At 47.4% G+C, this 18077-nt stretch overlaps 1 protein-coding gene across 1 annotated transcript in view; it reads right to left on the bottom strand.

Moving 5' to 3' along the window:
• Window positions 1-10639, bottom strand: part of cfap221 (cilia and flagella associated protein 221) — a 65533-nt gene extending 54894 nt beyond the window's left edge. The window contains exons 1-3 of the mRNA XM_030353555.1: window positions 10360-10639; window positions 1887-2069; window positions 1255-1355 (exon numbers count right to left, since the gene is read on the bottom strand). Of these exons, the coding sequence (XP_030209415.1) occupies window positions 1255-1355; window positions 1887-2010 (225 nt within the window). The 5' untranslated portion in view covers window positions 2011-2069; window positions 10360-10639. The remainder of the gene's footprint in view (window positions 1-1254; window positions 1356-1886; window positions 2070-10359) is intronic.
• Between the last annotated feature and the right edge of the window lie 7438 nt (window positions 10640-18077).

Below are 18077 nucleotides of genomic sequence, written 5' to 3'. Positions count from 1 at the left end.
TTTTTATTTTAAACATGTGCAAGGTACAGTGAGTAGGTTGGCCATGCCACTGCCATTCATAAACATAACATAACATAATAAACTGATACCTGCCAAAATCAACAATGTCTGTCAATTGCATGTAATCATGCATAAAAGCTATTCAAATAGACATTTTTAAAACATAAATGTTTAAACGAAAATTTGTGATGTTTGTTAGTGTGTTTCTTATCACTCCGCAATAGTCCGGTAATTTATCAACCCCAGCGTGTCCGGTTGCTTAGCGACGTCAACGTCTTTGGTAGACTATTTCTCCGCTGATCGCTTATAATCCCGATAATGGCCGGCGTTCTGTACATTATCCCTTACATAACAGCACTCTCTCTCTCTCTGCGCGAGAGAGATACGAACGTACGCTTACCACTATTCTAAATGCCATTCAGATCGCATGATAGGAATAGATCTATTCCGAATAGAAATGGGATCAAAAGTGTCCATGTAAACGCGGCTAGTGTATTGGATTCATTTTAATGTGTATTTAAAGACATTTCAATTTGTGGAAAAAATTGCGGGGGGAATATAAAAAATTGTCTAATCAACCAGAACTTTCGCAACCCCCTGCAGTAGCTTCGCGGACGCCCTAGGGGTCGCGGACCCCCTGTTGAAGACCTCTGATCTAGATCATTGATATCTACTCTATGATTATATGATATGATTATAGTTGACATGCCTCATACCCATTTCATAGCCTAAAGCCACTCTCACGGAAACCTTTCACAGCATACATCATTGATAGTTCTTAATAACTTATTTGGTTGGAATTCTTGTTTAATATTATTTATTTATATTAACTAAATGTTAGCTCAATTTTGAAGAAGAAATTCTAACAATAAAGCATTTTGTAAGCACTTTGTATTTATATGCCAACCTCTCACAGTATGCCAAAATCATTCAGAATTCTGAATCCGAGTGAAATAATTCAGATCTTATACAATCCTCTTGGTACGACATGTCTACATGACATCTAGAACTGAGATAAAGAATCGAATCAACAGGACAACGGATGATGAATTCCTGTACAACCACTATCGACAAATACCTGTACAAATATCTGTCTAATCCAAAACGGTAACAGCTATGCATTCCTGTGGGTAATTATAACAATGGGAACGGGGTTAAGCTAAAGATGGGCTATTTGGGATTGGACCAAAGAGAAATGGAAAAGGGGGTACAGAACAGCTAGACTTTGCAGAAAGAAAGGGAAGGATGCCTCACCAGGACCTTTTGGTAGCCTTTTCCCAGACTGAAGCCATTAAAATGGAGGGCAGCCGGTTCTGCTTGTATCTGGCTGTTGCTCTTCATTCGACTGTATATCTCTGAAAGAATAAAAGGATATTAAAAAGAATATGCTTTGACAAAATAATAAATCTTTTTGCAGATGAAGATTGCTAGTGGATTTTTGTTCCATTTAAAAGACAAAACAGACACATGAGTGACAGTCAGTGGCTATGGGGAAACTGGAAATAAAGAAAACGATCTCCAAGAAGTGATATACGATATGTATCATATATATTGATATAGCAAAAGTCACTCAAATCAAATCAAAATATAAATCCCAATACTACAGATAGCAAGTATGTATTTTTTATATTCTGTCAGATGATTTTTCCCTGCATAAATGACAACAAAAATGAAGGAAGTCATGAATGCTATTTCGGTTTAGATCGCAGCAAGCGGCTGTCGAGACAAAATTAAGATTTGGAACAAAGATTGGCATCGATATCGCCCTAAGGCTTCCAGTTCTGCTCCAAATGTTCTCCTTATCGTGGCGGAAGGTGAAGACGTTCCACGTTGATTCATCTCCTCATCACAGTCCTAGAAGGAATCAACACAGGGATGGCTATCACCTGAAGTGAGGAGGTGATGGGGGGCGGTGGAGGCTCTGGGGGTCCGGCTCTCCTCCACCAACTGGCCGAGGGGCACCGGAGACCCCTGTCTAAGGGCAGGGAAACTAAGGTGGGTCACTGCCATCGCCTCAGGGTCACGGCAGCTCACCCCCTCCTCATTGAGGATCAGAGTGTGTAGAGGTGCTAGGTAGGAGAAGGGAAACACAAAGAAAGAGTGGTTTGATGGTAGGATGAGGAGGGTTTAGTGGCTCAGGTTGAGTGTTTTGATGGTAGGATGGGGAAGGTTTAGTGGCTCAGGTTGTGTGTTTTGATGGTAGGATGGGGTGGGTTTAGTGGCTCAGGTTGTCCAAACTCTGTTCGATGACCATTGTACACACCATTGTACAGCCCATAAGTCATAATCAGCCCAATATGTCATATTCAGCCCGTACGTACATCATATTCATCCGATACGTTATATTCTGCCCATACGTATACGTCATATTCAGCCCTTATGTCATATTCAGCCCTGTACGTATATGAATATTTAGCCCGTACGTATACGTTATATTCAGCCCTTATGTCATATTCAGCCCATATGCATACGTCATATGCAGCCCATTAATGTGCCATTCATGTGTCCTGGGAATAACGGGACTTCTCGTCAGTGATTACGTTCACGCGACCGTTTGTGTTCACTGCATTTGGAATCTGCGTCCGGAATCCAACAGGATTACTGGCACCATCTGTTGGGCGTTGAACACAGGTTCTGTGTTTGTTGGTGATCATCAGATGGTTACATCGTGAATCAATAGTAAAGTGTAGACATGGCAAAAAATATGTGATATGTTGATGGATTCTTTTATATTGAGCAAAATCTGGCCCCATTTGCGAAAATGATTTCCCCATAATTCGCTGCCATCTGAGTCTACGTCATAAGTCTACGTCATATTCAGCCCATATGTCATATTCAGCCCATCCATCATATTCAGCCCAATACGTAGATCAAATTCAGCCCATATGTAAATGTAAATGTAAAAGCCCATAGTCATATCCAGCCCAAACGTCATATTCAGCCAGTACGTACGTCATATTCAGCCCATACGTCATATTCAGCCCCTACGTCATATTCAACCAGTACGTAGAAGTCATATCCAGCCCATACGTCATATTCAGCCCTTACGTATACGTCATATTCGGCCCGTACGTATAGGCTACGTCATAAACATGCCGCCTTCAAAACGCTCTGAGTTTCCGGGAGGTCCACTCTGTTGGGTCTGAGTTTTCGCTCAGAGTTTCGTGCAGAAGTACAGCTACCCAAGTCCTCCGAGATCACGTCACAAAAAACGGTTGCACATTTCATTGATAGACTAAAGTGAACTTGCAGCAAGCAGTAAGAGGAGAACTTAACACCCATTCCAACATTTGCATTACGATACATTATAGCTTACAAAACTTAGCTTATAGCTTACAGAAGTAGATATCTCCATTCACTCCAATACAAGTGGGGAACAGGAATGTGTCTCCGCAAAAAATGTCTGGATATCAATCAAAGGCTCATAATTATCTTTATGCCATGTACTAAAAAAATGTACGTTTTCTCTTTTCAAAACGCCACCTCAAGCGTTTTATTAGCCGTTTTATGTTATTATTATTTATTTTTTAGAAGGAGGGGTGGGCAGCTGAAAGGAGTCGTAGTGAAACAAATGTTGTTTCAGCCCAGCATTCGAGAGGGCCTAGTGCACGGCTCCGTTAAAGGGTAATTCCGGTGTAAAATGGATTTGGGATATGTTTTGTATGATAACGAGTTGAAAAGTTCGTTTTGGAGCACAAAAACCGCATGTAGACGCTTTCTTCAGTTGGCTGTTTTTAGCGGATTCTATCAAAACGTTATAAACTTGGAACAATGGGGGCAGTGGTTATGGTAAAAACTAAATCACTATTTTAAACCATTTAAAAGGCTCAACGTAGCCCAACAGTTCTTTGGTAGTATAATAAGGGTCTTAACATATAAAACGAGGCATTGAGAACTTTGTAAGTGACATTTTATTCACACAATACCATCAGTAGATCACCCGTCGACGTCATTTTGTTGACTCGATAAGTAGAATGGCGAACACAGAGCTTGCGTGTTGCTGACGGCTGTCACAATCTCTGTGTTCGTCAATCTACCTATCGAGTCTTGAAAACAAAATGGCGTCGATGGGTGATCTACTGATGGTATTGTGTGTAAAATGACATTTTTAATAAACAATCTGTACACTTACAAAGTTCTCAATGCCTCGTTTTATATGTTAAGACCCTTATTATACTACCAAAGAAATGTCGGGCTACTTCTAGCCTTTTGAGTGGTTTAAAACAGCGATTTAGCTTTTACCATAACCACTGCCCCCTTTGTTCCAAGTTTATAGCGTTTTGATAGAATCAGCTAAAAACAGCCAACTGAAGAAAGCGTCTGTATGCGGTATTTGAGCTCCAAAATGAACGTTTCAACTCGTTATCATACAAAACACATCCCAAATCCATTTTACACTGGAATTACCCTTTAACTTCTCGTTTCCGAGGTTTTACCTTTTACTTAACATGAATGACGGTGATGGTTTTCAGTCACTGTGGTGACTTTTTATCACTAAAAGTTTTTTAGTGATAAAGGGAACTTTTAGACTGGTTCAGCTGCTGCTCTGTGACTCTCACGTTCCTCTGCTTGCGACCAAAGACAAAGAACGGGTGCATTATGGTATCATTTTCATAATATTGTTAATAGCCTAATAAACATTTCAGTTGCGTTAGTTTTAATTTTTTCATTTGCTTGTTTAGCTGTGTGACAGTTAACATTGTTGGTGTATTAAAATTATTTATGTGGGTAGGCTACTCCAACCTCGTTACTGACCGATATGTAACCATTTATTTGTATGTAAACTATTGATTGCATTTTTTATAAATAGTTAGGAATCTGTTTCTTAAGCATAAAAGCATTGAACAGTATTTTTTTCTAGGCCTGCATACATTTACCATGTTGTTGGTGTTATATGGAGCAATCTTTCACATTTATGAAGTAAACTTTTACGGTCGGTAAACAATGCGACTGCGATCGCTCAGACCTCTCGCATATGATGCTACAGCGCTAACAATGCTAGAAAACAATGAATATTTCTGCATCCAGTACGTCATGAACTAGGGCGTGGCTAGGCTCCCATGATGCGGAAGCAAATCTCTCCTTGATGTTGCCCTGCGACATTGAGCAGTTTTCATAGGAATGAATGGGCGCCATTTTGGAATCCGCTGTACATTCTATAATATGTCCATGGTCTCACAAACAATCAGTTTTTCCGGTTTTATGTCATAGCCTACAAACTTCTTAGGGGCGTTTCCTGAACACTCTTATTTTGGAAAAGGGAAGGTTTACGTAAAGACACGTAACAGCTTTCAAGCTGATTGAAGGCGGTGTCATGCCAAATTTGTACCGGCTGCCAAATTTGTACCGGGCACGTCAACAGTTGTCCGTTGCCAGGCAACGGACAACTGATTACCTAAGGGTTTTCCGTTGCCGGGCAGGTTTCAAAAAACATTCGCGCTCATGTTGCCAAAGACGAAATAACATAATACAGATAACGGATCGCTAGATAACACTTGTTTTTACTTTATATTTGTGTTGTATTTAATTGTTTAATCAAATTTAGCCAGTAAACTGATTGTTGAAAGCGTTTTTCAAAAAACATTCGCGCTCATGTTGCCAAAGACGAAATAACATAATACAGAAAACGGATCGCTAGATAACACTTGTTTTTACTTTATATTTCTATTGCATTCAATTGTTTAATCAAATTTAGCAAGTAAACTGAGTGTTTAAAGCAGGTCAAGGACGAAATAGCACAAGACAGATAATGGACAAGTGCGAATGAACGAGCTTGAAGGTTCGCGAATGTTCGTGAACCTTTCACGTCATTCGACGCGATCGTCCGTTGCCAGGCAACGGTCGACGCGATCATCTGTTGCCAGGCAGGTTTGGAATGGATTACATATGGATGACGCGCCCGGTACAAATTTGGCAGCCGGTACAAATTTGGCATGACAGCGGCGTCAGCCCATACGTCTACATCATATCCAGCCCATTCGTAAACGTCCTATTCAGACCCTAAGGTTGACTATCCGGAATTAACATTGTAGATATCAACAAAGTCATTCTGACTAGTGGTAAATAATACATTTTGAATAGTTGGAATTTTCAGATACCTGTAACGTAATTATGAATAGTCGAAACGACAGAGTTATCTGTCATTCAATTTCTGACTTGGCAAAACTGAATTACAGATATCTGCAATGACGTCACTGAAAACAACATTCAACTTGTCACACATCTTAAATGACAATTGCAGATATCTGTAAATCAGTTTTTACCAGGCAGAAATTGAATGATATCTCAAACGTCATAATATTTCAAGCCAATCTGACATAAATTCGCTAGACTGGATGTGTTGCAGATATCTGTAATTCAGTTTTGCCTAGTCAAAAATAACATTTCGGATATCCGCAACTACATTCTTCCTATCGACAATTGTCATTTCAGATATCAACAAAGACATTCCTCCTACGAGAAGTGACATCACTTTTGCCATTCATGTCTATGTGGTTTCTAGGGATGGGCAAAATGATTCTTTTCCGGGAACTAGTTCTTTCAGTTCAGTTCACTATAACGATTCGTTTATTTGATTCGTTCGTTTTGATTCGTTCGTTACGTCAGATTACATCTTAAAAAAAATAAATAATAAAAAAACTTTTTTTTATAATTTTTTTTTTTTTTTAATTGGTCGTGGGGCCGGATAGGACAGTCAAGACCGCAGTCCGCCGTTTGGAGATGCCTGCTATATAGTATGTCGAACGTCCCACCAATATTTATACCACTTGCTTACTCTCTATATTTCATTCATGGTTTTACATTTATAATTTTATTTTACTTTACATTTAATTCTTCATTGTTCAGGCATTACAGAACTTGCATGGTCATAAATAAAAAATACGAACTGCAGTTTAATTTCTTTGTTTGTTCTTAAATTGACGTAGAATGGAGCAAAGACTCCTGGGATTGGGAAATGCGTTTATCCAATAAACAGATGGAGGTCAAGTCTATTTTCGAAAAAATGTAGGGGGATATATGAGTCGAATGGTATGACCCAAGATACGTCAGACAGAGAAAGCGCGAATATTCGACGGTACCGCCTTGTCATTGGTTTACCCAGGTGCCATTCCAACACCATTGCTACCTCTCATTGGCTGAATCTTTGAGAAAGTTGTAGACTCAATCAATGGAAGTCGCGGGGAGACGGAGCTCTGTTCGTTTGTATATTTTATTTACGTGACCATATGTTTGGTTTATGTTAAAAAAAAAGAATCAAAGAACCAGTTCTTCTTGTTTTGGGGAACCAGTTCTTGTCGTTCACGTTCGGGATTCGTTCGTTGTAACGAATCAGTCGCGACCGACACATCCCTAGTGGTTTCTCATTACAGATCTACAATTCAATTGCAGATATCCACAGATGTGAATTACGGATATCTGCAACTGAATTGTTGATATCTGTGATTCCAGTTTGAGATATCTAGAATTTGATTCTGACAAGTCATAACTCCAGTTTAATTCCCCTCAATTCAAGATATCTACATTTCCCTTTTCAGCTATCTTGAATTAAGTTTTGACTAGGTGAAATTACATTGTAAATGTCTCGTGGAATGGCGGATATCTACAATTCAGTTGCAGATATTCCTAATTCACATAGTGGTAATCTGCAATTGAATTGAAGATATATGTAATGAGAAACCCCATAGACATGAATGGCAAAAGTGATTCACGTCATTTCTCCTAGGAGGAATGTCTTTGTGGATATCTGAACTGACAATTGTGCATAGGAAGAATGTTGCGGATATCCGAAATGTTCTTTTTGACTAGGCGAAACTGAATTATGGATATCAGGAAAACAAATCCAGTCTAGTGAATTCATGTCAAATTGGCTTGCCATATGACAATTCCGGCTGCCGTCATTTCCCCTAGTCAAAACTCTAATTCAAGATATCTGTAATTACATTTTGACTAGGAAGAATAAAACATACAGATATCTCCAATTTTAGATATCTCTATCAAAATTAAATTCAAGATATCTATAACTTGATAATATATAACTACAATTAAAGGGACTCTTACCTTTGTTGCATTTGAGAATTACAGCACATTCAAATCATCCCGCCTTCCTCCAATGCCCCACCCCCTAAGCGTTATTTTACAAAACTAAGCGTTATTTTTTAGAGTACTGTAACGACCTCGCCGGTGACATAATGATGTCGAGTCATTAGTAGTTGAAGGTAGTTTTAATGAACCAAAACCAGGTCACTGAAACCCGTAACATTGTAACCAACGGCAGAAAACCGACACAAAACAAACCCCGGTTACCCCGGCAACCCCCAACACGGTCTCACTCGCGTGCAGGCCCCCACCCTCCTGTTCTTCCAAGGCCCTCCCCCAGCTGACCTAATGATTCGCCCCCACGCTGATTGACAAGAAGAACATTACAATACATGCACATAGAACAACTGGCATAGCGGACAACGAAATATAATGTAACACATAACACACAAACTATTTAACTGTCCCAGGGTCGCTACAGTACAAAAGTTCTAGACTCCCATGGGTTATGTTTAGACTCCCATCGGTTATGTTTAGACTCCCAAGGGTCATAATATCTACCAGGGGTCTAGTAAACAAGAAATTTAGCAGGTGGCTCACTGTAATTTTATGGGCTTCGTGTGATACCGTTTTGAGGCCCCATGTTGAAGGACAGTGGTCCCACTGAGTATAAGAAAGGTGTATGAGCATTACAAACAGAGTAGCGGGACAACGTAGCGTCTGAGGCCGAAATGGGTCCCCTAATCGGACTGAATGGTGCGGTTGGGTGCCAACGGTCTGGAGGTCTTCCTGTAGCTCCAGAGTAGCGGGACAACGTCGCGTCTGAGTCCGAAATGGGTCCCGTAATCGGGCTGAGTGGTGCGGTTGGGTGCCAACGGTCTGGAGGTCTTCCTGTAGCTCCAGAGTAGCGGGACAACGTCGCGTCTGAGTCCGAAATGGGTCCCGTAATCGGACTGAGTGGTGCTGTTGGGTGCCAACGGTCTGGAGGTCTTCCCGGAGCTCCAGAGTAGCGGGACAACTTCGCGTCTGAGTCCGAAACGGGTCCCCTAATCGGACTAAGTGGTGCGGTTGGTTGCCAACGGTCTGGAGGTCCTGAGAATCATCCAGGGGAGCGGGACCACTTGGCTTCTGAGGCCGAATCGGGTCCCCTTGTCGGACTGAATGGTGCAGTTGGTGGCCAACAGTCTGGAGGTCTTCCTGAGGCTCCAGAGGAGGGTAACTCTGTGAGTCTGAGTCCGAGATGAGTCCCCTAATCGGACTGAATGGTGTAGTTTCAGTACGCCGTGGACCACTCTGGTCTGCCATCGTCAGTCGCTACGGTCGCTACTCGCTACTGTCTGCCGTGGAATCAAAACAAACCCTCTAGTTGAGGACGCGCCTTGATGACGCGGGCCCGAATGCGCCACAAGAAGCAGACGGAAAACCTTATATATCCATGCAGCAAACAGACAGGTCTGTCGGCCAATAAGGTCATTCGGTCCGAAGAATTTTATTGGTTGAAGTTTTCACTAAATATTATGAGAGTAAAATAATTGTTTGTTTTTACTCCTGGTGGGTCTGTCTTGCATATTAGAGTGTTATTACCTTATTAATACCAATTTAACCTTATCCAAAAAAAGTGTAAAAATGCAACAAAGGTAAGAGTCCCTTTAATATGACTATCCCTAACTCCAGTTTGAGATATCTAAAACGTCATTTTGACTAGTCATAATTCCACTTCGAGATATATGCAACATCATTTCGCCTAGTCAAAACTTAATTTAAGATATCTGAAAAGGGACATGTAGATATCTTGAATTGAGGTGAATTAAAGATATCTTGAACTGGAATTGTGACTAGTCATAATCAAATTGTACATATCTCAAACTGGAATTACAGATCTCTACAATTCACATAGTAGATATCTGCAATTGAATTGTAGATATCTGTAATGAGAAACCCCATAGGCATGAATGGTAGAAGTGACGTAATTCCTCCTAGGAGGAATGTCTTTGTGGATATCTGAAATGACAATTTAGGATAGAAAGAATGTAGGCCTAGTTGCGGAAATCCGAATTGAATTACAGATATCTGCAACACATATCCAGTCTAGTGAATTCATGTCAAATTGGCTATAGTTAGCTCGCACATTCCAGGCTGATCACCAACGCCACGTTTATAGTCGTGATCAAACCGAAAGGAAGAAGAATCGTGCGGTGTTATGGAAGTTAAAGAACATGAAACCACAAACAACGGAGTGGCGTCAACGTAAAACACTCTCGCGGCTATCTGGAAGTCAACGTAAACCCTCTCGCGAGCTTCTTGGCAAGATGGTTAACTTACCTAGTTGTGAATGGTTTACAGTTGAAGACAGTGTGAACGTTTAAAGGAGCATTGAAGCCCTCTGTAACAACATAACTGCACTTAGTTCATGTGTATTTTAGCTGTAGAACTATCTAACTCATGACTTCCCGACAATATAGTCCTCGTTTGTATCCAGTGGCGTTAACCCCCTCGTCTTCAAACGCTCTCGCCGTTGCCATGGTGACATGGCCACCTAACGCTTCGTGGTTGCCATGGTGATACACAAAGGCCCTGTGGGTTGCACCAACTGGGCGTAAGCCTGGTCTTAACTACGCCTGGTCGTAACCTGGCGTTCTAAGTCCAACCTAACCGAGGAGGGGGCTGGAGGGAGAGGGGGCAGGTCCATGGATTGAGTTTTGCAACGCCCATTATTTGTTGAATAAAACGATATGAAAAGTTTCATCATTATTTTTCTGATACTAATAATCGTTGATTATTGTGTGTGTATTCATCGAGGACAACAAAGGGGACCTTATGCTAAGTATTGTAGCCGTTGTAGTAGTCATGTTTTCGCAGCAGGTGTGTAAACAATATATTAATGTCATTCGAGTTAGAAATATATATATATATATATATATATATATATATATATATATATATATATATATATATATATATATATATATATGAATTACTATATTGACATCTAGTGGCAGTATTTGGAAAAACATTCTTATATATTTTAGAAAATAATGTTGAGGTTTCGTCGCAACTATTGATTTGTTCTTTAATTGTAGGCTATTTAATGTTCGCATAATTCCGCACAAAATAAGACAACAAAGTACTCGACTCCTTGTAGTGTATAACTGTCATCAATAATTAGACTTTCTTCCATTTGAAAGTTGTTCAGACTGCATGGGAATGTGGGACAATTTGAACTGCTGGCCATCAGCTCTAGTTGGTGATGGTGACATTGTCTCAACCTCATGCACAGAGCTCTTCCATACCCGTACACACAGCCACACACACACGCGCACGCACGCAAGCACACACACACACCGCTCAGGCCCGGGGGCGGGCAGGGGGAAAGGGAGGGGCGGGTCTGGGGGCCAAGTTGCTGACTGTGGTGATCGACAGGGAGGGGAGACAAGGATAGGGTTAGGTGGGGACCAGAGCATGTGAGCGGAGCGGAGCGCCGCACAATTCCCGCTCCCCGCTCAGGAGGATGTCCGCTCATTCGCTCTGCCGCTCAACGTTGTGCCAGGGCGCTCCGCTCAAAACCGCTCCGCGCTCATCTTAAATTTCCTGCCGCTCCGGCGAAATCGCTCCACGCTCCGCTCAAAATTTCAAAGTACTTCCCAAACTCCATCTTGCTACTCTCGCGGGCACACGAGCCGGTGTTGCGGGGGGGGGGGGGGGGGTGGAAGGGTCTCACGTGACGCGTTTTATCCAATCAGGTTGCTTGGATGCTCCCATTGAAACCCATTCTATTCTACGTGAACCACCTACATGTAAGCCGCTAGAAGCAGTTAAAATCGGAGTGGACTGGAGCGGAGTGAAATCCCCGCTCCGGCCTTTGAATTTAAAACCGCTCTGCGCTCCAACCCGCTCCAACCTATTTATTCCGCTCCGCTCCACCACCCGCTCCACGCTCCGCTCCGCTCACATGCTCTGGTGGGGACCCAGGGCCAGAACACTGAGGTGTGCGTGTCCGGGGCCCATTCGCACCGGTGCGGGGAGCTGCAGGGCTCGCTGGAGCAGGTTGAGGGGTGGCGGTGCCTCGATAAGGGGCCAACCGGTCTCTGTGGAGAGCCACCCTCCTTCCCCGAGGTGTTAGCTGGACCCTGTACACCACCTCCCCCATCCTCTCAAGGACCCTGCATGGCCCGATCCACTCGCTATCAAGCTTTGGGCATCTTCCCTTCTTTCTTTGCGGGCTGTAGGTCCAGACCAGCTCCCCAGCCTCAAAGTGCCTGCCACGAGAACGCACATCATAGTTCCTTTTCTGCCTCACCCCTGCACTCAGCAGCTGTCCCCTGGCGAAGGAGTGAGCCGTCTCAAGGCGGTCCTGGAGTCTCCTGGCATACTCTGGGCCGGGAGGAACAGGGGGAGAATCGGGCGGCCGGCCAAACGCCAGGTCAGCTGGGGTGCGAAGCTCCCTGCCCAACATCAGCAGAGCAGGTGTGCAGGACGTCGACTCCTGGACAGCTGACCTGTATGCCATGAGCACCAGAGGCAGATGATTGTCCCAATCCCGCTGATGCTCAGCCGAGACAATGGCCAGCTGCTGCTCCATACAGCGATGAAATCGCTCCACCAAGCCGTCACTCTGTGGGTGCAGGGGGGTAGTACGGGTCTTCTGCATGTCCAGCCTGCTACATAAAGCCGCAAAGACACGGGATTCAAAATTTCTCCCCTGGTCACTGTGGATGGACTCCGCTGCCCCAAAACGGCTAATCATCCCCCCGACCAAAGCGTCCGCTATGGTCTCCGCCCCCTGGTCAGGCAGAGCGTACGCCTCCGGCCACTTGGTAAAATAGTCCATGGCCGTGAGGACATACTTGTTCCCCCTCTCTGCGCAGGGTAGCGGGCCCACCACATCCACCCCAACCCTCTCCATAGGGAACCCCACAGGGAACTGCTGTAGCTGGGCATGGGACCTTTCCGTGGGGCCTTTGCGGGCTGTGCAGCCATCACAGCGGCGACAGAAGTCCTCGACGTCCCTCTTGTGCCCCCAAAGTGCCCTGAGCCCACGGCACCATGGACCGCATGAAGCACTTCCCCACGCAGAGAGTGAGGCACCACCACCTGCCACCTCACCTCTCCGGTGGCGGGTTCCTTCCAGGCCCGCTGAAGCATGCCATCCCACAGTCGCAGGGCCTCGAACTTCGCCCACAGTCCCTTGGTGACCAGGGAGAGAACGGCCACTTTTTCCCATGGGGGTTGCCGCTGTTGGTCCAACCACTGGAGCACTGGTCGAAGGTCTGCGTCCTCCTCCTGCTGCCGTCTCCATCCTGCGGTGTCGACCTCCCGGAGCTCACAGCAGACTGGGGACGCCATCTCCACCGCAGAACATCCCTCCTCCTGGCTGCACAGCTCCTTCTCACGGCTCTCCCTCCTTTCACAGTTGCGGCAGCCATCCTGACTGCAGGGGCGTTGGGAGAGGGCGTCTGCATTAGCATGGCGTACCCCTGCCCTGTGCACCACACTGAAGCCGTAGGACTGCAGCTCCTCGATCCACTCTGCGACCTGCCCTTCTGGCTCCTTGAAAGACATGAGCCACTGGAGCGCGGAGTGGTTGATCCTTACAGTGAAGTGCCGGCCACAGAGGTAATATTTGAAGTGGCGTACAGCTCTAACGATGGCCAGCAGCTCGCGGCGAGTGACGCAGTAGCGGCGTTCAGCTTTGTTAAATGTCCTGCTGTAATACGCCACCACCCGCTCCCCTTCTGGCCCCTCCTGTGCCAGCACGGCGCCATTGCCAACGTTACTAGCGTCCGTGTCCAGGATGAAGGGCAGGCCAGGGTCAGGAGGGGAGAGCACCGGGGCTTTGGTGAGAGCTCCCTTGAGTGTCTCGAAAGCAGACTGGCAATCCTCTGCCCACACAAACTCCCTGTCCTTCTGTAGCAGGCGGAACAGGGGAGCGGCCACACAGGAGAAGCCCCTCACAAAGCGTCTGTAGTAAGACGCCAGTCCGAGGAAGCTTTTCAGCTGTCTGGTGTCAGTGGGGGTGGGCCAGTCCTGGACAGCTTGCACTTTGTCCTCCATGGTGCTAATGCCTTCTTCCCCCACCCTGTGCCCAAGGAAAGTTACCTCTCTCCTCAGGAAATGGCACTTATCAGGATGGAGCTTCAAGCCCGCCACAGCTACTCTCTCCAGAACCTGACGCAGCGAGGCAAGTGCTGTCTCGAAGGAGCCCCCGTGTGCCAGTATATCATCCAGATAGACGATACACTACTGTCGCCCCCCTCTCAAGGTCCAGCTGGCAGCCAGTGCACCGCAGGAAGTCCAACCCTAGGATACAGGGGTCCTGCACAGCTGCTACCCACACTGGGTGGAGGACAGTCTTTCCCCCTACGCAGATGGACAACAACCCCTTCCCTTTCAAGGGAGCCCTCTCCCCCGTGACTGTGCGGAGCTGCACGGTTGTAGGTTGGAGTACCGTCCAGGTCGGCAAAATGTCTGGCCTCACCAGGGTCACAGTAGACCCCGTATCGACTAAAGCCAAACAGGCCACCCCCTCAACAGTGACAGGAACATGACAAAAGTCCCCCGCCCAGGTCCGCCCCACCACGACAACAGGCTCCAGGATGTTGTCGTCTGCTTCTGGGGGGGGTGGAGCCCCGCCCCCCCGGCTGTGATGATGGGCTCCTCCAGACGACGACGGCGGGGGTAAGGGGGCAGGGCCTCGCGTCTCCCCAATTCCGCGGACCCTGACCCGTTTCCCTGGGCTCTCACAGTTGTAGGGCACTCTCTGACAAGGTGGCCAGGCTGCCCGCAGCCCCAGCAGACCCTCTGCTCTCGACGAGATGGGGGGCGGCGGTCCGCCTGCATAGAGACAGCGCGGACGAGTTCAGTGAGCTGGTCCACCCAGGCTGGCTTCTGTGAGTCCTCACTCCTCTCCCTCGCCGATCTCACCATCGGCTGAGGAGCAGGATGACCGTCGATTGCTCCAGCCCACACCAGCTCCCTCTCTATGGCCATCTCCAAGGCCTCTTGCAAAGTCTGCGGGTGGGCTAGCTGGGTCTGCATGCGTAGTTCTTTAGGGGAAAGGGCCTGGAGAAACTGATCCCGAGTGAGTTCGCTCTGCACGGCTGGCGGCATGTGGGCGTATGCTCGCCGAGACAGGCTCTCGATATCGTTGGCCAGGGCCCGCAGCGTCTCCCCAGGCTTCCTGCGCCTATTACAGAGTTCTGAGCGCATTAGCCCCGGCTTAACACATAGTCCAAAACGCCTCCTTAGTGCCCCCACTAGGGCAACATAGTCCCCCCTGTCCTCTGGGCTAAGCAGCAACAAACAAGACAATGCGTCGTCCGCCAGACACATCGCAAGCTGCAGTGCTTTGACCTTCACTGACCATCCGGCAGCATCGACTAAAAGTTCAAATTGCGCGTTGAAAGCTTCCCAGTCAGCCTTACCGGTGTATCTAGGCGTCTTGATGGACACCGGGCTTGATGTAAGAAAGGCGATTTATTTGTAATAATAATAATAATAATAATAGATTCAATTTATGTAGCGCTTTTCACGTACTCAAAGCACTTAACATAGGGGAAGTTGATGGGGCTAGAGATAGTGAGTGATCTAGGGGTAGGCAGAGGAGAAGAGATGAGTCTTGAGGCGGGACTGGAAGATGGTGAGGGACTCAGAGTCACGAATATGTTGGGGGAGGGAGTTCCAGAGCCTGGGAGATGTCCTGGAGAAGGCTCTGTCACCTAGGCTGTGGAGTTTTGATGTGTGGGTGGAGAGGAGACCAGCCGAGGAGGATCTGAGGGCCCGGAGGGGTTGGTAGAGGGAGAGAAGTGTTACGGTTGGCGAAAAGGTTAGTTAGGACCCAGGATGCAGAGACAGAGTCAGTACGGACAATCCACGGTTTATTGTCAGTAAAGAATAACTCAAGAGATAACCAGCGTGCAAGGCGAAGACAGGAGCGGGTGGGCGTAGCTGGCGGAGGCACCGGAGAGTGTTGCAGCCTGGGGATCATCCACTGGCGAGGAACTGGCGAAAGGATAACACGACGTTAGGAATCAAAGTATTAGGTTAGGGAATCAATGTAAACACGTCAGCCAAAATACCGAATGAGACGGAATAATCTGGCGCCGACGAGAAGTCCCCGCCAGGCTTAAGAAGGCGTGTGATTAGTTGATGAGGTCCAGGTGTCCCACGTTGCGGTGCCCCGCTCCGCTCGCCACGCCCCTCACCTGTCTAAGAACCAATGTCTGGGGAGCAAATCATAGAGCAATCGCGACAGTACTCCCCCCTCAACGGACACCTCCTGGCGGCCCACCAGGCCTATCTGGAAAACGTTCATAAAATTCCCTGATAAGCTCAGGATCCAAAATAAAGGATCGGGAGACCCAGGACCGCTCCTTCGGCCCGTACCCCTCCCAGTCCACCAGAAACTGGAACCCCCTACCCCGTCTGCGTACATCCAACAGTTCCCGGACAGAATAGGCCGGGTGGTCATCGATGAGCCGAGGGGGTGGAGGGGGTTCGGACGGAGGATTGAGAATGCTGGCAGAAACAGGCTTTAGCAGTGAAACGTGGAAGACTGGATGGACGTTGAGCGCAGGGGGTAGCTTGAGCTTGATAGCACACGGATTAATGATACCCGAAATCACATACGGACCAATGTACTTGGGTGTCAGCTTCTTACACTCAGTCTGAAGGGGCAAGTCCCGAGAGGAGAGCCAGACGCTCTGCCCCACCTGGTAGTCGGGAGCAGGAGTGCGGTGACGGTCCGCCTTCTGCCTGTTCCGGGCCGCCGTGCGCGTGAGTGCCCCCCTCGCCTCGCGCCACACCCGGCGGATGCGCCGGAGATGTTCCTGGACTGACGGGACCGCCACCACTGTCTCCTGCACCGGGAAGAGTGGAGGCTGGAAGCCCATAGACACATGGAAGGGAGACATACCTGTGTCGGAGCAGACCAGAGAGTTCCTGGCGTATTCGATCCACGGCAGGTGAGTGGACCAGGAGACAGGGTGTTCAGCGGCGACGCAACATAATGCCGACCCGAGGTCCTGGTTAGCTCGCTCTGTCTGGCCGTTAGTATGTGGGTGGTAGCCGGAGGAGAGACTGGCAGACGCCCCTAACGCCTCACAAAACGCCTTCCAAACCCGTGAGGAGAACTGCGGTCCCCGGTCCGACACAATGTCCTGGGGGAAACCCTGGAGCCGGAACACGTGCAGGACCAGCAGGTTCGCCGTCTCCAGAGCTGAGGAGAGTTTTGAGAGCGGAACAAAATGCACAGCCTTGGAGAAACGATCGACAATAGTCAGTATGACCGTATTACCGTCTGAGGGCGGGAGACCAGTCACGAAGTCCACCGCTATGTGCGACCACGGCCGGTGTGGAACAGGTAGAGGACGCAGAAGACCAGCCAGAGCACGGTGTGATAATTTGCCGTGGGCACAAACGGAACAGGCAGCCACAAAATCCTTGGTCTTCTTTCGTGTAACATCAGAGGTCCAACTCAGTGTCTTGTAGCCATGCCCTTGTCTCTGGTCCCACGTCAAAGAGGCCGGCTTCCGAGGGTGGTCTGTGTAGGGGGCAGGTGGTCATAATATGCTGGACAGTCTGTTCAGGGGCACCACACTCGCATGCAGCGCTGTCTGCCAGGCCCCACTTCTTCATTGATGATTTGAACCGACCGACCCCAGTACGTAGACGGTTCAGCAGAGTCCATTGCCGGCGTGGAAGATCGTCTCCTGTGGCTCCATCTCCTGGATCCAAGATGTAGTGGTGGATTTGGGTTGGCCCAGCCCTCTCCCACTCCTGTTTCCAAGCTGCCGCCAGCCATCCATCTTTGGACAGGTCCTCAGTGGTGGAACGGAGCAACTCTTGTGCCGCCTTGTTGTAAGGGTGGCGGGACTTGAGTCTGCTCAGAGGAGCTGCTGTCTCTGTGGTGTTATGGAGGATGTGCCAATCATGCTTCCGTGCTTTCCTTGCCAGGGCGAGAGTGGCAGCCTCTCGTCGTAGGCCAGCCGGTGCGATTCCTGCAAGGACTGGCAGCAGGACGATTGGGGTAGGCTTCAGGCATC

Source organism: Gadus morhua, chromosome 4 (genome assembly GCF_902167405.1).
Source record: "Gadus morhua chromosome 4, gadMor3.0, whole genome shotgun sequence".
NCBI lineage: Eukaryota > Metazoa > Chordata > Actinopteri > Gadiformes > Gadidae > Gadus > Gadus morhua.
The sequence above is the reverse complement of the archived record's forward strand: the minus strand, read 5'-3'. Positions and strand labels throughout refer to the sequence as shown.